The 24,997-nt window shown below is 30.4% G+C and overlaps 1 protein-coding gene and 1 long non-coding RNA gene across 2 annotated transcripts; one reads left to right on the forward strand and one right to left on the reverse strand.

Moving 5' to 3' along the window:
* Positions 1 to 7,017: 7,017 nt before the first annotated feature.
* LOC107961140 (uncharacterized) lies at positions 7,018 to 7,859 on the reverse strand. Its single transcript, XR_001701192.2, has 2 exons — positions 7,499 to 7,859; positions 7,018 to 7,385 (listed from the first exon to the last, which is right to left on the reverse strand). It is a non-coding gene; the product is annotated as an uncharacterized lncRNA (long non-coding RNA).
* Positions 7,860 to 23,494: 15,635 nt separating this feature from the next.
* Positions 23,495 to 24,527, forward strand: LOC107957053 (glycine-rich protein 23). The gene has a single exon (XM_016892482.2). The coding sequence runs from the start codon at positions 23,539 to 23,541 to the stop codon at positions 24,271 to 24,273; it is 735 nt and encodes a 244-aa protein (XP_016747971.2). The 5' UTR covers positions 23,495 to 23,538; the 3' UTR covers positions 24,274 to 24,527.
* Positions 24,528 to 24,997: the final 470 nt, after the last annotated feature.

Genomic DNA, 24,997 nt, shown 5'->3' on the forward strand with positions numbered 1-24,997 from the left:
GTTTTAAACGCTTCAATGTGGCATGTCGGATCTGGTCATAACGTCTGGGCCGGGTTTGGGGTGTTACATTTTAAATCAAGTTTATATTTATTTATAAATTGGCCTTGAAATTCGTTATGGTTCTCAAATTGATCCCCCATGATGCGCACCGTTTTAAAGGCGTTGGAAAATTGCTCTTTTGGCCCTCACTGTTTTCATGCGTGTTCTAATAAGCCCTTCCTTTTTTTTATTTGCAAATCCACCCCAGAATTCTGTTGTTAATTTTTTTAATCCTTTTTTGTTTATTCTCACTTCTTTTATATTAGATTAAGTTTTTATTATATATTGCTATTTTTTATATTATTACTATTATCATTATTATTATTTTATATTATTATTATGTTATATTTAGTATTATTTTTTAATATTACATTTTTTACTATTATATTACTATTATCTTTGTTATTTTCTCTATTAATATTTATTACTCTATTTTTAACATTATTATTATATTATATTTTTTTATATCTTATTATTATTGCTAGTATTATTATTATTATATACAATATTAGTGTATGTTATATTATATATATACTTATACATGGTATTATTTTTAATCACTTTATTTTAATATTTTTATTATATTATATTTGTTTTTTTGTTATTATTACTATATTTATTATTAGTATTAATGATAGTGTATATTTTATATGTAAATGTATATATTATGTTTTTTAATACTATATTTTTTAATACCCTATATATTGTGTATATTCTTAATACTATATAGTGTATGTATTTTCTTAATAACTATATTATATGTATATATATACTATGTACGTATTTTTAATATCGTTATGTATTTTTTTAATACATATATATAGGTACATATTTATGTGACCTTATTAATAGATGTTTCCAACATTATAATTACGTATGTATATATTATGTAAATATTTTAACATTATATTATTTATGCATTTTTATATATTATGTATATATATACCTTTTTAGTGTTGTATTTTTATCATGTATATATTTCTAATACCATATTATATTTTTGCATATTATCATGTATATATATTTTTCATACTAGTTATACATATTTTTACTACTTTATGTATATTTCAAATATTATATATTAAGTATTTCTAATATCCTTATTATTTATACCCATATACGTACGCATCTATGTAGCTTCTTAATAAATTCATTTATATTGTTATCATTTCTAATGTATATGTATATATCATATATGTGTTATATATATCATGTATATATTTTCAATATTATTAGTTATACTTTTTATATACTATTCTATGTACATATTTCCATATCATCTTATATATATTCTTAAATACTATTATATGTGTATGTATATTTTTAATACCATATTGTGTATATATTATTATTACATTTATTTTATTCCTACTATATTTATTATTAATATTATTACATATATTTTATTATTCTTACATACATATTTTATATATAGTATTATTTTCGTACCTCATTTTATTTATTATTATACCTATTATTTTCAGTATTATCACTTATTGTATTATTTTAATATTATATATACATTTTTCATATATGTCACGTACATATATTGTTTAATATTTATTTTACATATATATGTATATATTGTATATATATTTTAACATTACTAACTATATTTTATTATCTTAGGCATATATTTCAAACACTGTATATAGTATATTTCTAACATTATCACTATTCATATATATATATTACGTACATACTCTTAATATCATTATTGTGTATATATATTCGTTGTTTCCATTTCATATTTAATTCTAGCATTACGTGTAATATCGCATATATCTTTATTGTTTTTAAAATCATTATCACATTTATTATTTGCTTCAATATATTTCTAGTTCTTTCATTCATTTATTTTTATCAATATTGCTTTGCATTACTAAAAAATAATATTCGTGTTTTCTAATCAATTTTAATAAATAAGATAATGTACTGATTTAACATTAAGCCATAGATTTCATCGCTATGTTGGATGAAATTTGCCAGCTCGTGTTAAAAACGGAACACCCTTCCAAAAACTGAAAAACTAAAATTTATCGTCTTTTCAATCGGATCACTATTAAATTTCAAATTGAGTTAGTATTTTTGAAAATCAAGACAACACGTGTTTAACAAGATACCAATTTTGGGCATTGCGAGGGTGCTAATACCTTTCTCGCGCGTAACCGACTCCCGAACCCTAATTTTTCTCCGAATTTTGACGTAGACCTAAACTCGGCCTTTTTGTTATTCACAAATAAATTTTTCTTTGAAAAAGAGGATTCATTAGGTGTCCGATCACACCTAAGAAAAAGATCGGTGGCGACTCTCTTTTATTTCGAAATCAAACATCGGTCTTTAAACTTTCAATCAAACACCCTAATTAGCGACTAAGCTAAAAAAATTTTACGTCGCTACATCAACTATTATCAATTGAAAAACAAGAGAATATATTAGTTTAATTTTGATTTTCATCCCTTTTTTATAAAAATTGAAAATTTAACCCTTTTACGTTAATTGACAATCATTGTAGTTTACGAAAAATGAGAAGGTAATCAAATTGAATAAGTGTTAAATCACTAGAAAATTAGCACTTGAATAACATATACGTAGGAAATTAATAAAATTCAATAATACAACAAATTTACATGTAAGAAATTAAAAAAAATTAATAGTTCAATTTTTTTATTTACTAGTAATTGGATTTATTTCTCAATTTTCATAAAAAATATTTCATTAAAGTTTCAATTACTATGTAATTACATTAAATTTATAATATTAACTAAAATAATACAAAAAAATTAACAAATTAAAAAGAAATCCCCCAAATCTAAGTAATCCATCTGTCGAAACCATTTTTATTTTGAAAAACGGAGGTCAACTTTAAAACAAAAATGGAGTCACCACCAATCCTTTTTGTTTAGGTGTGATCGGGTCACCTTGTGATCGATCATTTTAATAAAGTATTTCGGTTTATTAAAACAACGTTTTTGGTCTAAGAAAAACTAGAAAACAGATTCGGGAGTCAGTTACACGCGAGAAAGGATTTGCACCCTCGCAACGCCCAAAATTGGTACCGTATTGATCAATTAACGTCCTAATATTGAAAATTTGAAAGAGATTTTAAAATACAATTCCTTTAAAACGTTTGGATAACTAAAATTGGATATTGAGATTCTCTCGCTTAGAAGGAATAAAATATCATATCCAGCACGATAGGACACAACATTTCAAACCCTCGATACAAGACCATCTTATAATTTCCAAAACTCATGCATTTGAAATTTCAAAAGGATACTTGGCTATCTGGTCAAACGGTAAGTCGAAACCCAGCACGATTGGGCACGATTTCTCGAATTTCCAAACACAAAATATTGCCTCTTTTTAATTTAAGAAAACATGGACGAAATTTCAAAAGGATATTCAGTTATTCGGTTGAACGAAAAATCGAAACCCAGCACGGTAGGGCACGATTTCTCGAATTTCTAAACACGAAATATTTTCTTATTTTGAGAGTTTTTTTTTAAAATGAGGATGATTATAAAAGCGATCTAAAGTATATAAAATAATTTTAAAAAAATAGTATCCATTCAAGATAAAATAATATATAAAACTCTTTAAAAATAATATATAAACAATTCAAAATATATAATGTGTAAAAAAAGTTTGAAATATATAATATATGAAAATATTAAAGTAAATAATGTATAAAAATTTGAAATGAGCATTATATAAAAGTTAAAATAGATAATAACAAAAAAGTAAAAAAATAGATAAATAAATAGAATGTTAATAACAAGAGTGAAAAACATATATAAGAAAAATAATAATGAAAATAATATTAGTATATAAATAGAAATAAAAATATAATAAATAGAAATATAATAATAGTAGAAATATAAATAGATAAATAAAAATAGTATTAGAATAACAAAATAAATAGAAATAGAAACATAAAAACAAAGCCCTCTTAGCAAAATGGAGATGGCACTTTATGATAGATAAAAATGCGATGTGGTATAAAGTGATTTTTGCAAAGTATGGTTCTAATGTGGCCCGATGGAGATTCAGTGCGAATAATTTAAAAGATATGTCAAAGGTGTGGAGAGGAATTGTTGAGAATTCATTGGATGCTAGAGTGGTACGATGGTTAGGGGATAAAAATTTTAGTTGGAAGATTGGGAATGGAAAGACCACGTTATTTTGGGAGGATAAATGGTGCGGTAAGGACCCATTAAAAGTGGATTTCCCTAGGCTTTTTCGTTTAGCTAAACTCAAATATGCTTCAGTGTTTGATTATTCATCAAACTATGGTTTTAGCAATGTAAATTGGGAAGATATTTTCGTCAGACCTCTTTTGGATAGGGAGATGGGGATCCTTAGCCGGCTTATCGATAGGGTGAGTTGTGTTGTTCTGGTTCCGGAGGTGGAGGATAGGATTTTATGGGATCATGAAAAGGATGGCGAGTTCTTAGTAAAGCAATTATCCAAGCTTCTGAGTAAGGGTGAGGGGGAGGGGCCAGTCTTTGTCTTCGATAAAATATGGAAGCTAAAAGTTCCTCCACGGGTGCGGAGTTTTCTTTGGTTATTGGCCATTGATAGAGTCCCTATGAAAGGTTTTCTAATTAAAAGGGGGGTGAAGATTCATGACAGCTTGAACGTGTGCCCGTGGTGCAATAGGGAGCTGGAGAGGGCGGATCATGTATTTTTTAATTGTAATTTTATTGCAGGATTCTGGAAGAGAATATTCAACTGGTGGGACATCGAATGGTTAGCGGTTAGCAACTTTGAGGAATTTTATATGCTATGTTTCAAGGCGAAGATTATTGGTTCTTGTAAAAGTTTGTGGCTAACTTCAATCGCTGCATCTTGTTGGTCGATTTGGTTAGCAAGAAATGAGATTATATTTGATAATAAAGTGTTGACAATGGACACTTTGATTTTCCATTCCAAAATGAGGGCTTTACTATGGGTAAGGGCTGCTACTGAAGAGTGCAGGTTTCAAGAGAGATTATGGTGGTTATGTCTGTATAGATGTGGATTATCTAATTCAGGGTCAGCTGGCTGGCGCTCTCCTCCACTTGGATGCTTGAAATTTGATGTAAGTGGTGCTGCTCTTGAGGGTGAATCTGGCGTTGGAGGGGTAATGAGAGACGAGGAAGGTATTGTTAGAGCTCTATTCTCGGGTCCGAGTGTTGCTTGTGATACGGAGTCTACTGAATTGGAAGCAATTATCATAGCTATGGATGTTTTTAATGACATAGGATGGAAGGCTTCATGCTCTCTAATTATTGAGATGGGGTCGAGGAAGGTTTTTAATTGGATCTTAGAGAAATCAAGTAGACCTTGGTCGCAATATTCTGTTTTTGCAGAAATTGATAGGAGGGCCTGTGCTGGAAAGTTAACATTTTTTTTTTGCTGAGGAGGGTGGAAATGAAATGGCAGATGCCTTAGCTTCTACTGGTATGAGTAGACCTTGTTTGTTTAAGGCTTGGTGGTGAGTTTGGTCTATGAATATTGTGAGCTTTTCAAGGTTTGTTCTCACGGTGACAGGTATGCAAAGGAAGACGCTGCTGGAGGTTTGTTACTGCTGATATGTTTTGATCAGATACTGTTATAGGTTTTTTGGAATTGAGTAATGTTTCTTGATGTTTTTGGTTTAGGTGATGTGTCCGGCTGTTTGGGTATGATCTGATTGTAAAAGCTTTGTTGCATTTGTCAGTGTTGCCTGACTATGTGCTTATGTACTCTTTTACTGAGCGAAAAAAAAATAATAGCAATAATATATTAAATTAGTTAATTTGATAATAAAATAGCGAAAATAAAAAAAAAGATTAAATCGAACCTTAAAGCAAAATTCTGGGGCAAATCAGAAATAAATAAAAGAAATGGACCAATTTGAACGTGCGAATAACAAGGAGGAACCAAAAGGGAAATAATCCCCACCCTCCAAAACACACAGCTTCAAGGAAGACCAAAACGTAGTCAAAACAAATTTTAGGGCCAAAGTTAAGAATAATGAAAACTTAATTGCAAAACAAATAAAAAAACAGAAGAGCTAAAAGCAATCGGACGAATTTAGAAAAAAACAAAGAAATTGAAATGAAATGGAAAAGAAAATAATTCAATTCCAATAGAAATAGGAAAAGAGAATAATTTAATTCCAAATTGGAGTAAGAATACCAAAAGTCCTATAAAAAATAATTGGTTCCCTTTCAAAGAACAAAATACTCCTATTTATATACACGGGGTTTACTAAAAATAGCTTAAATAATTTAATAATAAAATAAAATAAAATTCATATCTTCCTATTTTTAGCCATTTACCAAGTCAACGAATTTTGATAACTCCTTGGCTTTCTCCATCTTTTTTATTTGGCCACAATTTAATGATTGTCTTTCAATTTAGCCATTTTTTAACTTGTTTCCGACTGATTACATCCTTTGACTTTCGTTATTATTTTTTTGGGGCCCAGACCAAAATGCCTATTACACCATTGACTCAAATTAAAGAAAAGTATCACCCATGAGCCATTTATCTTCTATAGTTAGCCAACTATACATACCCACTTTTGATTGTTTCATAGAGTTCCCATGAAGAGACTAACCCAAATGAACAACTTCACATGCATTTTTTTCATTGCAATCAAGTTATCCACTACCGACAATAGTGAATAATCTCTTCATTATAAGTATTTTCCGAAAAGGTAATTGATCATAAAATATGTTTCATTTCTATGAACAAGAATCAAAATCTCTATTACATGGTGAAGAGATAAAATGTAATCACCATACCACTACCAACCTCCTTACATTTGTTTAGTTTCTAGTTTTACTAGTAGTAAGAATTGGGGAAATTTTTCTTAGAAATACTTTGCATTTTTTATGATTTTTTTTTCATGACTCAATAAATACAACACGTAAATTAAACCTATCGTATTAATCATATTTAAATATTTATTGTATTTTTTTCTAATATAATATTAAAGGAGGAAGATAAGATCATATGGTTTAAATCCGTATTAAATAGAAGTTTAACAAAAGGTTTGATCATCATCTCCTATAATCATCTCATATAAGTAAAGACATGTAAGAATAAAATTTTGGGGACAAAAAGTCAACGCATTGACGCAATATGGTAAAGATATCTGTTCATTTGATAAATATTGTATGGTGAAAGGAATTTATGGTTTCAACACTGCCTTTGTCTTCGACATTTATTAAGAAAATTTTCCAAACAACATAGATGATCTTTTTCCCCAACAGATCAATGTCTTTATCATTTACAGCATGGATAGCTTCCCCCTCCATTACGACCAGCATATGCAGTGGGAGTGCCATAATACTTTGCTAATAGCTTCCTTCCTACATGCAAATTATATCCACAAATTTAGAATTTAGTTTCTATACTTTTATTTCGAGAAATTCGATCATTCTATTTTTGAGATTTCAAAATTCAAGTTAAACTGATAACTAACCGAGATTGGAAGGTTTGATGATAAAATCCTGAGGGGCAACAGCAGCTGCAGCAGATCAGATGAGGACCATCATAGCTATGAACAGCAGCACTATCTTTGCCTGAGTTAAAGCCATTTTAAGGCCAAATGCTAATAGTAACCCAAATCTTCAAATTGTATGGAGAATGGCAATAGGATGATGATGGACAACAATGGGGTTTTGTAGCTTACTATTTATAGACTGATATTGATTACAACCATGAGCTCCATAAGATGAGAATTAATTATCCATGACTGCTGAAATGTCAAGATCTGAAATTTAAAATTTAAAGTCAGTCTATTCGGTATGGGAGGGATTTGCTAAAAAGAGTAAAGTATTCAATCAACGACTGGGTCTTAGGGCTAGTTGCTAAGATTATTCTTTGTATATCGTTATAGAAAAATATGTTAAATTATGGTTTTCGTCCTTGTACTATATTTGATTTGGAAATTTAGTCCCTCACTTTAATGTATAGGTATAGGACGGATTATAAACAATGGTTAAAATACTACAAGAAAGCAAAAGAGTGAAAAGGATACTACCTTAAGAGTAGTATCCCTTCTGAACAAATTGGCAGTAATTACAACACTAGTGCCACGTGCATCCAAGCTCGTTACTATTAGACTACATTGAGGAAAAACTTTGATCAACCAATATGATAATACTAAAGGGTTTAAAAGATCCTTCTGCTTCGGTGATGCACAAAACCAATTAACATATGGTCCAATCTTTTTCTTATCATCTTAGAAACTAAAATAAAATATATTAGAATTAAACAACGAAAAGAAACTAAAATTAAAATTAGGGAAACCACCGCGACTTTTAAAAAAAGCACAACAGACTATCACCAGTATTACTTTCAAAGAAAGTAGAATGAATTTTTATTTATATACATGCTTTCACTGGTTGTACCTAGAGGATCTCGTCTGTTGTGACCCATGAGAACAAGTTAAATACAATTTAACACGTGATGTGATGTTGAAAAATATATGAAAATTAAACCTATAAATTAAATACAATTTGTTTTCTCTCCCTTTTTTATTTAGGGTCCATTTCCTTGTATTTATAAGGTATGGTCCTTTGATTTAATGTGCTAGATATAAATAAGTCTCATGTATGTCAACACGTATCTTCTTCTAAAATCAACACGTGTCGTCCTTACATGAGTTCACCAACATGTTGAAGAATTGCATGTTAGTGAAGCTCATAGATGAACTGCATAGCATGAGAACTACATAATCATAAGCAAGAATATGTCGGGTTGATCTTAACCAAATAGTGGGTCAGATCAAGACGGATGATGGCTATCACTATAACATAATTCATAAACGAAAAACCTAATTTCATCTAAGAAAAATAATAAATACAAGAAGGATTGAATAGCAAATAGAAAAGGTTTAAAATTTCTAAAGTTAGTTGTTCATTTCACGTCTTATTTATTTTTATTTTTATTTGTAAATCTCAATTATTGATCAAACAAATTAAAAATATTTCTTTAAAACTTGCAAAAATCACAATGAACCCAAATCAAAATACATACGAAACTATTTGAGTTTGACTAAATACGGTCAAAATTAAAAAAAAAACCCCTTCAAAATTGCGTATATGATGTTGAAAATAATTTAAATTTTATGTGTTTTTTTAAATAATTATTTTAAAAAATATTTTACTGTACTTTATACGACACTTGTCAAACTCTTATTCTATTTGTGATATCTAAAAACTTCACTATCCGATATTTTCCTTTAAAATATACCTTTATTATGTATCAAAAAATTATATATTCTCTTGTTTTTTATGATAATTATTTGGCTACGCAAAGAAATGATACGATAAATAGAATATAAATACATATTTTTTTAATCATACCATTATGATAAAATATACAAAATATAAGATATTGAAATATAGTTAAAAATAAAAAAATTATTATTAATAAGTTATACTAAATATGAAAGGAATATATAATCATATTAAAATATTAAAAAAATCAAATTATTCGGTTATTAAAAAAAGTTGGTATTCAATCTCAACGCTTATAAGATTCTGTTCCTTCAATTTTTTTAATATATATAAAAATTCGATTCGCCCGACAAACAAAAATGAAAAATAAAAATTTTATTTTTAATATTTAGAATTTAATCATTCTATTTTTATTTTAAAAAATTTTCTTATATTTTTATATTTAAAAAATACTTAAAAATTCAGGTTTAATTATTAAAATTATACTTTAAGATTAGGTTAGTGTAATATTTTAAAATTTATAAAATATTAATTTAATAGTTATGTAACAAAAAATATGTCATTGTAATCAAGGTTTTTAGAATTAGACTAATAGACAAACCGGTCAAATCACCGATTTACTGATTCGATCAATTTGTACAGTTCGATTGATTCATGGGGTTTAATTAAATAAATTATTAAAAATTCATAAAAATAAAAAATATTTAAAAAGGTTATTCAACTAATTTTGTATACATAATTACCTTTGTTCCAATTTAATAATAAAACAAAGGAATGTGTTATAGGTGAAAAGAAATCATATTTGTTTAGAAATAATGCAGATAACATGAATTTAGTAGGACAATATTGCATGATTTTACCTTATAAAATTATTTCCATAATCATAATAAACACATCAATTTCATATTAAACAAATTTTTTTTAAATGATTTTTTTATCGAAACTTTTTTCACAAATTTTGTTTATTTTCATTTTAAATTTATTATATTTAATAAAATGACTATTTCAGTTTGTTTTTGAGATATTAGTAGTGGTTTTGATTATGTTATGTATGAAACATGGGGCATTTTATCTGTCACAAATCAATGTACTTTTATAAGATGTCAATGGATTTGTGGATGATAGCAGTCAAATATCTCCAAAGGCTGGTAAATCAACTAGAATTAAGTAATGATATAATAATTAAACACTAGCTAATTTGTAATACTATAATTCAACCTTTGAAACAGATAATTAAAATGAATCTTTGTTCCATCCTATCACTATCTGCATTGCATTGCATTCACTTGAAAATCTGTCATCCATCTGTTGCTTAATGCTCATTATAACGCCCCAATTTTCGGGAATCCTGTGAATGTTGGCATAGATTTAATTATGTTAGTGGGCCTCTAGAAAGCCCAAACTTAAGATAGAACCCGACAATTTTAGTTAATTTTTGTTCCATAAGAAAAAGGGGGTGAAATTATGAAATAGAACCTATGTGAAAATGTTTAAAAATGCTATAGGCTAAATTGAAATGGCCAAATAAATAGGAGTGCAAAATAGGAGGATTTGCATGACAAACCTCCCATTTTACATGAAGTGGTCAGCCATCATGTTGTTGTAGACAAAATGTACACTTGATATCCATAATTTATGGTACAAATTGATACAAATTGATAATAGGTTAGGTAAATGTTCCATGATAATGGGTTAGGTAAATGTTTCATGATAATGGGTTAGGTAAATGTTTTATGATAAGAATTTCATGTCTTTTGTATTAAAGAATTAAATGGATGAAATATGAAGTTTTATTAAAAGAAAAAGGGGTGAAAAGAACAAAGTTTTGTCCATCTTTGTTCATCATAGCCTAAAGTTAGAGAGGAGAAAGGAGAGGAGAAAGCTCTTGAATGTTCGGTCACTTGGGGAAGAAAATTGAAGGTAAGTTCATGGTAATTTGCTTCTATCTTGATGTTCATGAGTTCTTCTTGATTCTACCTTAACTCTTGAAGTATATTTTGATTTTTAGTTGTGTTGTGAGCATTTAGTCATGAATTAAAATGAAGGAAATGGTTGTTGTTTCATGTTCTTTTGATGAAAAATGGAAGATAGGTGAAGTTGAGCCAAACAAATGAGCATGCATGTGCCTTAGATGTTAAAGGGAAAAATCAGCTAACATGTTGTGCTTTAAAATGATGAAATGGAGATTATACTTAAGTAAAATCATAGATATGTGATGATTAATTGGTGATATACATGTTTAAATAACAAGCATGCAAGTTAGGTGTGAAAGAGTGATTTGGTAATAAATCTGCTTGGGACAGCAGCAGTAACGTGACTTTGGAAAATCACCATAAATTGTGGGAGATGAGTTAGAAGCTGCATAAATTATGTAATTAAAGCTTAATTAGTCTAGTTTCAAATGGAATAAACTAGAACATATTTTGAATTCTTTAGAATGAGAAATTTGATTCGTAATGAAGAGTGGTCAGATTAGTCAAACAGTGAAACATGCGAAACTTTGAGAAAAATTTGGTATTGATTGGCCAAACCAAAAATTCTGAAAATTTTATGGATATAAGATATATGAGTCTATTTTCAGGGAAAATTAACGGCACTTGATTTGGAGTTTCGTAGCTCTAGTTATAAATGATTTAGTGACTGTTGTTCAGGAAGACAGCTTGCAGTGAAATTATGATTATGTGGTAAACATTGACAAAAATTTGTTAATGAGTTGCTTATTGATTTCTTATAAGCTTACTATGATCTGTAGGTGTGGTTGGCCGAATATTGTAAGGGGTTAATACGTAATTTGTATTTGAATAGTTAGATTAACGTGTTAGTAATCCAATTGTAGGCGATTCGTGTGTGGATCTCGTCAGCATATCGTCGCAAACAGGTGTGTAACTAACACCCTCTTTCTTAGTCTAGATCGGTAAAAGTCGAAAATCCGAAATGCCGAAAACCGATATTTTGTAAATTTGCGAGTGTGCGAATGCTCGTGAGGTAAATCGATTAATGTTTTGGTAAGCTGCAATGTTTGGACTGCAAAGTGCATGATTTCTGTGCCCTCGATATTTTTGGGCTTAATGGGCCAAAATTGGAATGATGGGCAACGGGCCCAATTCGGCAAGAACCCTCGGTACGTGATTTTGTAGTACGTGAAAGGTAGAAATATGCATGAAAAACCCTAAAATAGATAAATTACTGAAATACCTTTAAAAGTAGAAAATTTATAGTTTTACCCTTAGGAGATAAATTACCAAAATACCCCTAGGGTTAAATTGACCTAAATGCATGTTTGACTGTTGTTATTTATTGCATGCCATGTTGTTATTATCTGATGCATGGGACTGGGATATTGACGGAGGAAGTACTGAAAGTGGCTTGTCCACGTACTGGAGGCTTTGCCTCAATTTACTGTTAACTGAGCAGCAAGGCTGCAACTATGGAGTGTTGGGCTGGGTGGGTTGAGCTATTCCCCACATGGAGTGTATGGCTGGTGCAGGTGGAGTGTAGTGGTTGGTGGGTTGAGTAGTCTCCCCAAATGGGCTTGCATATGTTTACTGATGTTGCATGTATTTTGAAATGGGCCTATGGGCCATACTGTTATCTGAATAAAGGGCTAAGGCCCAGTTTATTGTAATCTGAAAAGGGCTCTGGCCCAGTACCACTGTTACCTGAATGGGCTTAGGCCCAATAGGCTTGAGCTGACTTGGGCTTTGAATGGGTTTTTCCTTACACACTGAGTTTCCCCAAACTCACCCCTTTTATTTTCATCCACGTAGGAAATCCCCAACCATAGTGGGCTTGGAGCTGTGAGGGAATTCGGAGTGGCCACCCGTTCTGAAAGTTTGATTTTCTTCTGGTGAACTGGACATCCTTTTATTTACATTTGAAGTTTTGGGTTTTTTAAATGTAATAAGGCCGCTTAATTATTTTTGATGGTTTTAATATGTATTACTAAGATAGGTATTACTTATTTTAACTGTTGAAATTGGATAGCTTTAGGGCGCGTTTTCAAAAACAACAGTTGATTTCAAAATAACACGACAACAAGCAAAACTTCCGCAATGAAAGTATTTTCCAAAATTAATCACTTTTCCTAAAAATGACTTAATCAAATCGGTTTCCTAGAAATATCCATGACGTTAAGGTGTGGCAATGGCGGTATACATGTCTAGGATTGGATCCGAAGGGAGCTTGGTACTTAAGCAGTCCGATGGACTCACCACCTCTTTTCCGGTTTCCTACCTGGTGCACAACTTCCATTCACTTTAACCTATAATGAAATTATCTTTTAAAACACTAAGTAAGTTTTTCTGGATCAACAATAGAAAATATTTTGAATGCTTCGATGTGGCATGTCGGATCCGGTCATAACGTCTGGGCCGGGTTTGGGGTACTACACTCATTCTGTCTGCCATGCTTTGCTAACCATGATTGCTTTCTTTCAAGACCTAACAGTCGCGCAAAGTTTACAAATGAGGCTGTTTGGTCGATGTGGGTGGCCCGAAATGTGGCCATGTTTGAAGGGAAAATGATAGACATTGTAGCCAGCAATGTTTGTATTAGCTCGAATCAACTTCTAATGGTTATGGAAAATATTCGTGTACATATGACTGAAATATTCTTAAAATAATTAGAGTTTAATTAGAAAAAAATTCGATTTATGCGAAAACATGTTGCAATGTTCCGAATCACCTCATCACGATGTCATTCGTCGTTGTGACATCGGGAGTATTTCTAATTTAATATAATTAACCAACTCAAATTGACTTAGTGGTGTAGACGCTAATTGAATTGAATAAAAAATTAATAAGTAGTTAAAATCAATATAATTATTAATTTCTTCAATTAAATATTGGTTTATAATTCAACTTAGACAAAGCTTGTATTAGAGTTGTGTGACCGGAATCCTGTTTGATCCGGCCTGAAAATGTTGAGATGCAACTCACTTCTTAAATAAATAAAACAGAGAGGGCCCGAGGCCATAGCCCGCTATAAATCCTGATCCAAGTTGAATCCGTATAGGACTATACTTCTTCTATTAAACATTGATTATAACATGGTTGTTTAACCCTTAAAATATGTGTAGTCAAAAACCTCTTGTATTGTGGTTTTTTCAACATTATTGAGTTTCTCCTCATCTACCCATGTTTTTCCCGATAAGGGTTTTTCACATAAAATCTACATGTTTTTATTTTTCTTTCTTATTGTTTTGCGATTATTCCTACTGCCATTAACAACGTAAAATATAATAGCCTCATAGATATTAAATAATAATAATTATACAAAAATTACAACTCCTTTAATTGCATGGAGTAAATTTGTTACTCCTAATTATGTTAATTTTTTTCATACACAATTAAGTAAGTTTATTAAAAAATTTGATCACAAACCTCAATTTTATTTTTGTTGCTTAGCTGAGAAGTCTTCCAATAACTTTATTTGAACTTTGAAACATCAATATCATGTATAATAAATTCAATGATAAAATGAAGGAATGCCATATAGGTGAAATAATGGAGAAAACATGAATTAATTAGTAGGGTAATATTGCATGATTTTAGTTTATAAATTTATTTTCATGGTTATGATAGACAACATAAATTTTATAAACATTTTTTCTTTGCTACTTTTTAAAAATGATTTTTTTATCAAAACATTTTTCACAATTAAATGAATTTCATAGCCTATCATAGTAAGATATTGGAAGAAATTAAAAATAATCTCATAAAACATTATTATTTTTTAATGTCTTGAAAGTTGGAGAGATGGAGTAAAAAAAATACCTATAATATAATTTTCATAAAAAGAAGTAATTTTATTGTTAGATTATATGTATTCGTAAAAGGAAATTCTCCCACAGGAAATATCAAGCCAGGACAAATATTTGCACCATCCCAAGTATCCCAAGAATGCATTAGAGCCCAAGTATTGTAAGCATTTCTAAGTTGGAAAAATTGAATGTTGTATGTATTGTAAGCATCTTCATGTGATGCCTTCTGCCCTTGTACACCAGTGGAAATTACAAGCTATTTTGCAAGAAGGGAAGAAGTAAGAAATTTTATTTAAGGACCTTAAAATAAGATTATAAAATTTGAAGGATTAAAGTTAAGTTTTAAATTAAAAATATTAAAATAAATTATTTTTATTTTTATTTAATTAAAGATTAAATAAGATTAAATTTAATCTTTTCATTTTGGAAAGAAGCTATAAAGTAATTTTTTCCATTGAACATTGAATTTAGAATAATTCAAAATTCAATTGAATTTAGGGTTAGGGTGAAAAGGGTTAAATTCCCTAACAACTCATTTTATTAATGTGTATTTGATTAAAAAATCATAACAATAAATTGTATTGTTGCTAGGTAATTAATTACAAATTGTTATGTGGTAAATGGTAAAATTGTTTTGTTGTAATTAGCAATAAGAAAATTAAAGTATGTAACGATATTTTAAGGTGGTTGTTAATATTTTAATGTTTAATAACAATTTGCTTTATCGGTGTAAATTTTATTAAGAATATGCACCAACAAAACATGTTGTGATTCGTGAGTAGAAATTAAATTACGTAACAACATTTTAAGGATGTTGCTAATATTTTCATATTTAACAATTTATTTTACACAATGACATTTCTCCCAAATCAATCACTACACCAACTCAGCAAAATTATAAAATTTCTAAGTTATTTTACTTTATGTAAAATCAATATAATTATCTATAATTCCTTCTTATGTTGTCCATTATTGATTGAAATTGGTTTAAATGGCTTTCAGAAACAGAGTCAAGATCGGAAAAGTTATTCTATTTTTTTGCTGAAATTGGGAGAAGATCATATCTGTCATTTGGGAAAGCAAAACATATGGGGAACGAAATGGCTTTTGCACTGACAATAGCAAGGGTTAAGCATTCGGATACCTTTAAAGCATGGTGGTGAGAGTGTTGAAGAGAATGGGAGTTGTTTTATTTCTGCAGAGTTGATTTTATTGGCTTTGGTAGAGTTTATTGTGTGCTGCAATTTTTTGAGACTGGAATAGTTTGGATTCTCTATGACCTTTTTTTGTAATTGTTAATGATTGAGAAGACAAAAATTGAAAATTTATCTCCGGTTTAAATTAAAAGAGGTATTAGAATAATAATTATACACAAATTGCAACTCATTTTATTGTATCAAATAACAAATCTTTCTCCACTTCAATTTCTACATAATTATAGTTTAATTTGCCTTTGTTTCTTCCAAATCAATTCTATACATATAATTTCACTGTCATAACCATTTTGTTGAAAAACGGGTATCGACTTGGAGAAAAAACGAAAACAGGAGTCGCCACCAATCTTTTTAGGTGTGATTGGATCACCTTGTAAAAGTGGTTGTTTTTAATGAATGGTTTGATTTATATTGTTGTGGCCGGATCCTACATGCCACATCGAAGCATTCAAAACATTTTATATTGTTGATCCAGAAAAACCTACTTAGTGTTTTAAAAGATAATTTCATTATAGGTTAAAGTGAATGGAAGCTGTGAACCAGGTAGGAAACCGGAAAAGAGGAGGTGAGTCTATCGGACTACTTAAGTACCAAGCTCCCTTCGGATCCAATCCTAGACATGCACACCGCCATTGTCACACCTTAACATCATGTATATTTCTAGGAAACCGATTTGATTAAGTCATTTTAGGAAAAGTGATTAATTTTGGAAAATACTTTCATTGCGGAAGCTTTGCTTGTTGTCGTGTTATTTTGAAATCAATTGTTGTTTTCTTTTTTTGAAAACGCGCCCTAAAGCTATCCAATTTCAACAGTTAAAATAAGTAATACCTATATTAGTAATACATATTAAAACCATCAAAAATAATTAAGTGACCTTATTACATTTAAAAACCCAAACCTTTCAGAACGGGTGGCCACTCCGAATTCCCTCACAACTCCAAGCCTACTATGGTTGGGGATTTCCTGCGTGGATGAAAATAAAAGGGGTGAGTTTGGGGAAACTCAGTGTGTAAGGAAAACCCATTCAAAGCCCAAGTCAGCTCAAGCCTATTGGGCCTAAGCCCATTCAGGTAACAGTGGTACTGGACCAGAGCCCTTTTCAGATTACAATAAACTGGGCCTTAGCCCCTTATTCAGATAACAGTATCGCCTATAGGCCCATTTCAAAATACATGCAACATCAATAACATATGCAAGCCCATTTGGGGAGACTACTCAACCCACCAACCACTACACTCCACCCGTACCAGCCCTACACTCCATGTGGGGAATAGCTCAACCCACCCAGCCCAACACTCCACAGTTGCAGCCTTGCTGCTCAGTTAACAGTAAATTGAGGCAAAGCCTCTAGTACGTGGACAAGCCACTTTCAGTACTTCCTCCGTCAATATCCCAATCCCATGCATCAGATAATAACAACATGGCATGCAGTAAATAACAACAGTCAAACATGCATTTAGGTCAATTTAACCCTAGGGGTATTTCGGTAATTTATCTACTAGGGGTAAAACTGTAAATTTTCCACTTTTAAAGGTATTTCAGTAATTTATCTATTGTAGGGTTTTTCATGCATATTCTTACTTTTCACGTACTAACAGAATCACGTACCGAGGGTTCTTACCGAATTGGGCCCGTTGGCCCATCATTCCAATTTTGGCCCATTAAGCCCAAAAATATCGAGGGCACAGAAATCATGCACTTTGCAGTCCAAATTTTACAGCTTACCAAAAACATTAATCGATTTACCTCACGAGCATTCGCACACTCGCAAATCTACAAAATACCGGTTTTCGGCATTTCGGCTTTTCGACTTTTGCCGATCCAGACTAAGAAAGAGGGTGTTAGTTACACACCTATTTGCGACGATATACTGACGAGATCCACACAAGAAATGCCTACAATTGGATTACTAACACATTAATCTAACATTCAAATACGAACTACGTATAACCCCTTACAATATTCGGCCAACCACACCTACAGATCATAGTAAGCTTATAAGAAATCAATAAGCAACTCATTAACAAATTTTTTGTCAATGTTTACCACATAATCAAAATTTCACTGCAAGCTGTCTTCCTGAGCAACAGTCACTAAATCATTTATAACTGGATCTACGAAACTCAAATCAAGTTCCGTTAATTTTCCCTGAAAATAGACTCATATATCTTCTATCCATAAAATTTTCAGAATTTTTAGTTTATCCAATCAATACCAGATTTTTCTCAAAGTTTCCCATGTTTCACTGTTTGACTAATCTGACCACTCTTCATTACAAATCAAATTTCTCATTGTACAAAATTCAAAATATGTTCTCGTTTATTTCATTTGAAACTAGACTCATTAATCTTTAATTACATAATTTATTCACCTTCTAACTCATCTCTCACAATTTATGGTGATTTTCCAAAGTCACATTACTGCTGCTGTCCCAAGCAGATTTATTACCAAATCACTCTTTCACACATAACTTGCATGCATGTTATTTAAACATGTATATCACCAATCAATCATCACATATCTATGATTTTACTTAAGTATAATCTCCATTTCATCATTTTAAAGCACAACATGTTAGCCGATTTTTCCCTTTAACATCTAAGGCACATGCATGCTCATTTGTTTGGCTCAACTTCACCTATCTTCCATTTTTCATCAAAAGAACATGAAACAACAACCATTTCCTTCATTTTAATTCATGACTAAATGCTCACAACACAACTAAAAACCAAAATATGCTTCAAGAGTTAAGGTAGAATCAAGAAGAACTCATGAACCTCAAAATAAAAGCAAACTACCATGAACTTACCTTCAACTTTCTTCCCCAAGTGACCGAACATTCAAGAGCTTTCTCCTCTCCTTTCTCTTCTCTAACTTTAGGCTATGATGAACAAAGATGGACAAAACTTTGTTCTTTTTACCCCTTTTTCTTTTAATAAAATTTCATATTTCATCTATTTAATTCTTTAATACAAAAGACATGAAATGCCCATCATGGAACATTTACCTAAACCATTATCATGGAACATTTACCTAACCCATTATCAATTTGTACCATGAATTATGGATATCAAGTGCTCATATTGTTTACAATAACATGATGGCTGGCCACCTCATGTAAAATGGGAGGTTTGTCATGCAAATCCTCCTATTTTGCACTCCTATTTATTTGGCCACTTCCATTTAGCCTATAGCATTTTTAAACATTTTCACATAGGTTCTATTTCATAATTTCACCCCCTTTTTCTTATGGAACAAAAATTAACTGAAATTATCGGGTTCTATCTTAAGCTTGGGCCTTTTAGAGGCCCACTAACATAATTAAACTTATGCCAACATTCACAGAATTCCCGAAAATTGGGGTGTTACATTAATAATACATTAAAATATAATAATAAAATACTGACAGTGGTAGTGATAATATATGAGTAATACATAATAGAAAGAATATAAAAATACAATAATAATTGTAATAATATAAATAATAACGTATATGTATGTATAATAATAGTAATACAAAGAAGTAATAATAATAATAATATAAATGATAATATGTACGTAAAAATCATAATAGTTAGAGATAAAAGATAATGGAAGTAGTAATAATAATGGTATTAAAATAAAATACATATAGATATAAGTACAATAATAATAATGGTAATAAAAAATAAAAGTAATAGTAATAATAGCACGTTAAGTTATAAAAATTGTGATAAGAAAAACATGAATAGTAAAATAATAATAGTAATAATGTTAATAAAGATACGAAATGATAATAAATAAAAATGCCAATGAAAATAATAATAAAAAAGCAATAGTAGAATAGTAATGTTCATGCGTAAATATAAAGATAGGTATAATACATAAAATATAAACATAAATATAAAGAGATAAATAAAATTAGATAAGACGAATATAAATTAGGATATAATAGCAATAATAGCAATAATAATAAATATTGATAATAAACAATAATAAAAGGAATAAAAATAATAGTAATAATAAGAATATTTAATAATAGTAATGATAACAACAATATAATATATACATGAAAAATACTAATAATAGCGCAAATAATAACAAAAATAATAAAATTAACTAATTTAATAGTAAAATAGTTAAATAATAAAAAAGGGATTAAATTGAGCACTGAAACAAATTATTAAGTACAAATTTAGATAAACAAAAAAAATTATTGCAAACTGAATTAAAAGTGGAAGGACTTATTTGGCAAATAACCCACTATAGCAAAAACGCGTGGATCTCAAGTAAGGCGGGTCGGGTCGCACAGGTATGGAATAAAACGGCGTCATTTTGGGTGTTTAAGGCCAGTCCCAAAACGACGTCGTTTTGGTGGCCTATATAAACCCCAAAATTTTTTTAGGTTCATTTCTTCTCCTCTTTAAAAAAAATTTATTTTCTTCCTTTTTTGTTCTCTGCAAGGGCCATTGCTCCTGCGAGGTTTCAGTCCGGTCGCCACCGTGGACCACCGTCGTCGCCGCCGTCGCCGGCCACCCCACGTGGTGGTCGGATTTTCGAAGGTACGTTTTTTGCTTTTTTTATTTTTTTTATGTCCTTATGATATATTGTATGTAGAGGTAAGCAAATTCGAAAATAAAATAAAAAGGAAAAAAAATAAATAGAAAGAAAATAATAATAATGTAATATCACCTTTTGTTTTAGATTTTGATTCTTGATATTTCAATTTTTATTTTCCTATTTCTTTGGTGTTGCTTGGATCTCTGCTTTCTTTTGTGCTTAGATCTAAAAATTGTCAAATACTTTTTTTTTTGTATTTGCTCCAAAAAAAAATTCTTCTTTCCTTACATTGAGATTGTGGCTTTATATAACCTTTTACAACTTGTTCTTTTTTTTTAATTTATTTGTCTTTTCCATTGCAGGCAAGTGGAGCAAATGGGGGTGGGTGGCCAACTATGGAGTGGGTTATGGTGGCAGACAGTAGGGCGGCACACCTAGAAATTTTTTTTTGGGTATTGGGCTAGGGTTAGGTATTAAGTTGGGCCAAAATTGGGCCTCAACATTCACCATTAACTTTTAATAAACAATTAAGTAAACTTGATGTTAGAATTGTATGATCCGAATCTTGAGTTGAAAAGTTCGAGGTGCAACTTATTTCTTCTATTAGACGTTGATTATAAAAAAGGTTGTTTAACCCTTAAAACGTGTGTAACAGAAGACCTATTGTATTTTGTTGTTTTTCAACATTAGTGAATTTATCCTCCTTTGCCCATAATTTTTCCCGATATGAATTTTCCACCTAAAATCTACATGTTCTTAATTTTCTTTCTTATTAATTTGTGATAATTTCTATTACTATTAACAACGTATAGTATAACCGTTGACATTAATCATTGGATTTAAAAAGTTTGACCCCAAGCCTCAATTTTGCTTGTGTTGCTTGGTTGATAAGTCTTCCAAGAAACATTAATATAATTTATTTTAATAAATTTAATAACAAAATGAAGGAATGTGATAATGAAACAAATCATATTTATTGAGAAATAATGAAAAGAACATGAATCTAGTAGGGCAATATTGCATGATTATACTTTATAAATTTATTTTTATAAGCATAATAAACTCGTAAATTTCATATTGAAATGAACTATTCTTTTCAATATATTTTAACTTTTAATTTTTTATCAAAAACATTTTCAAACACAAATAAAATTCACAAGTTATTATGATAGGATATTGGAAGAAATTAAATATAACATATATGAAAGGAATTGGATTTAAAGTTTGACACTCAAACTCACGATGTTTCTTTCGGGCTTTTAGTGGTTGGGATTCTGTTTAGATTTACAAATGGCTTAGATATTAATACAAGTACTGGAATGATTTATTTCACTGATAGTAGCATTATATATTCATATTCATATAAATAGATTTTATTTTGTACCGAAAAAATAAATGATTTTTGTATTTATGTATGGATTTTCTTTCGTAAGTTCCAGCTATATAGAATCGGAAGGTTACATATCCAACTGGTCTAAACTTTAACGATAAAACTAAGATTTTGAAAACTTTGGATAGAAAAGTTGCACTTACATTCAACTCCACCAATAAAGTCAACGGATTTAGAGAAAAATTATATATTGGATGTTTTTATTTTTATCATTTATTTTATATTTTAGGGTAGATTTTAGTTTAGAATTTAGAGAAAAATTATACATCCGATCTATTTTGAAATCATATCTAATTTTTTTTTATTTTTATCATTTATTTTTTATTTTAGGGTAGATTTTAGGGTTTAAAAAGAAATTATTTTAGAAAATTTTAAATTATTTTTTGTTTGTTTTTATTTTAGATTTATTATACTTAATAAAATGAAAAGTTCCTGTTTCTCTTTTCATTTGCTATTTAAATATATAAATACGTTTTTAAATATATATATATATATTACGATATATTATAATTCATATTTTAAATAATTATCGTATTTATATTTTAATATAAATTTTTAAATTAAATGATTATATTATAATTTATAATACCATATCATGCTTCGAACAAAAGATTATTTTAAAATTCTATTATAGCTTAATTAAAAAATTACCCCCAAATTATACCAGTTTTTCTAAAGTGGTATTTAAACTTTTTTTTTAATCAAATGTGGTACTTAAACTTAACTATTGTTATCCGTTTAACCGCAAAAGTTAACTCTCTTAAGAAAAAAAATTGTCCAATCAAGGGCTTTCACGTAAACATTAATTTAATTTTTTTTCTAAATTTGAAAGGAAAAAGAACACATTATTTTTCTAATTTCTAATTTTATATTAATATTAGTTAAATATAATTATATTAATATAAAAAAAATTCCCTCCTTGTCCCTCTCCTTACCCCTCTCTCGGCTTAATTTAATGATTCATGTGATGCTTAAGCCCCGTAACGGTAATTAAGTTTAAGTACCAATTTAATACAACCGTTATAGTTTAAGGGTAATTTTTCATTTAACCCTATTATCATACTTTCACCTAAAAAAATTTCATAGATGTGATGAATAAGGTATACACTGGTCACAACACAAAAGAAAGTGCAGTTCTTAGATGACACAACATAAAACATCCTTAAATTTTCTCTTCTTTTAACTCACCTAACTCTCTGATCTGATGCCAAATTCAATAAAATTTCCCTTCTCGAGATTGTGGACAGCAATGTGACTGTTTATTTTATTTACTACAAATCGCCTTTATTACGTATCAACTGTCCCCCATATACATATATATAAAGCAATTCCATGCAAAGCTAGCCAGCTAACTTGAGAGAGAGACAAGAGATGTGTAATTTGCGTGTTTTGTTGTTTGTTTTTGTTTTGCTAACTGTGCATGCATGTCATGCACGTAACGTGCCAGGCAATAATGGGCTCAATGGCTCCAAGAAGGAACAAATTATGGAAGCCAATGCACCCAAGGCGGAATCACCCATGGGGAATGGCATTGATGACAAGAAGCACTTTGTTTACGGTGGAGTTGGTGGGTTTGCTGGGGTGGGAGGCTATGCTGGGGTAGCTGGTGGGCTGCCATTGGTTGGTGGTCTTGGTGGGATTGGAAAATTTGGTGGGATTGGTGGTGCAGCTGGAATAGGTGGTTACAAAGGCATTGGTGGTCTAGGGGGTTTAGGCGGTGGAATTGGAGGTCTAGGTGGGTTAGGGGGTGGAACTGGTGGCGGAGGTGGAGGTCTAGGTGGTTTAGGGGGTGGAACCGGTGGCGGAGTTGGAGGTCTAGGCGGTGGGACCGGGGGCGGAGTTGGAGGTCTAGGTGGTGGTGGTTGTCCAGGTACAGGTGGTGTAGGCAGTGGAGGTGGAGGTCTAGGTGGTGGTGGTGGTTGTCCAGATACCGGTGGTGTAGGCGGTGGAGCTGGAGGTATAGGTGGTGGTGGCAGCGGCGGAGCTGGTGGTGGTGTTGGTTATAGCGGAATAGGTGGTATAAGTAGGTTGGCAGGTGGGCATGGACATGGACATGGACTTGGACTTGGCGGTACAACAAGGGGTGGGAATTTGCCACCTCCTTAACAATAACTTAGTAGAATGTTTAAATTTGTGGCTGCTTTGCTTTGATTTTTATTTACTTCGTGTTGCGTAAATAAGAGGCATGTAGGTTAAGTGTTTGACCTTGTGGGTGTCTGTGTAGGGTTGATTGTGTTGTTGTGGTTGAAGACAACATGCATGGCATGGGTGCATGTTACTGCTGCTACCTGTTGCAGTGTTTTATCCTAAGATTCTTAATGTTCTTTTTGTCAATGAAATGGCAGCCAATAGTTCTCCAACCTGGCTCGTAAATCAACTAAAATTAATGAACCATTCCACTAACAGGAATATTTCATTTTAAAACATAGTATAGGAACAATGGAAGTTTTTGAGTATAGGACCCAAAAGAAAAAAAAAAGAAAAAGTAAAGTACTAAATGTTAATTAATGACTTGAATCAATGGAGGTTTATTGTGGAGGTTGGAATTAAATTATATATTTTTATGATGATAAAATTATAATTTCGTTATTTTAATAGTTTATATCTTTATAATTTTTAGAGGATTAAATTAAATTTTTTATCATTTTGGGGGGTTAAAGTGTAATTTTACCATTACTAAATTAAAATTTTATAAATTATAAAAGTTTTAAATAGAAAGTTTTTCATTTTAGGGGAACAGCCCTACCAGTCCCTCCTAAATCTTCCCTTAATTAGGGATAGCCAGGTGAGCATAATATCAAATCTGAGTTGAATTAAGTTAAAAAAAGTT

Source organism: Gossypium hirsutum, chromosome A02 (assembly GCF_007990345.1).
Source record: "Gossypium hirsutum isolate 1008001.06 chromosome A02, Gossypium_hirsutum_v2.1, whole genome shotgun sequence".
Classification (NCBI taxonomy): domain Eukaryota; kingdom Viridiplantae; phylum Streptophyta; class Magnoliopsida; order Malvales; family Malvaceae; genus Gossypium; species Gossypium hirsutum.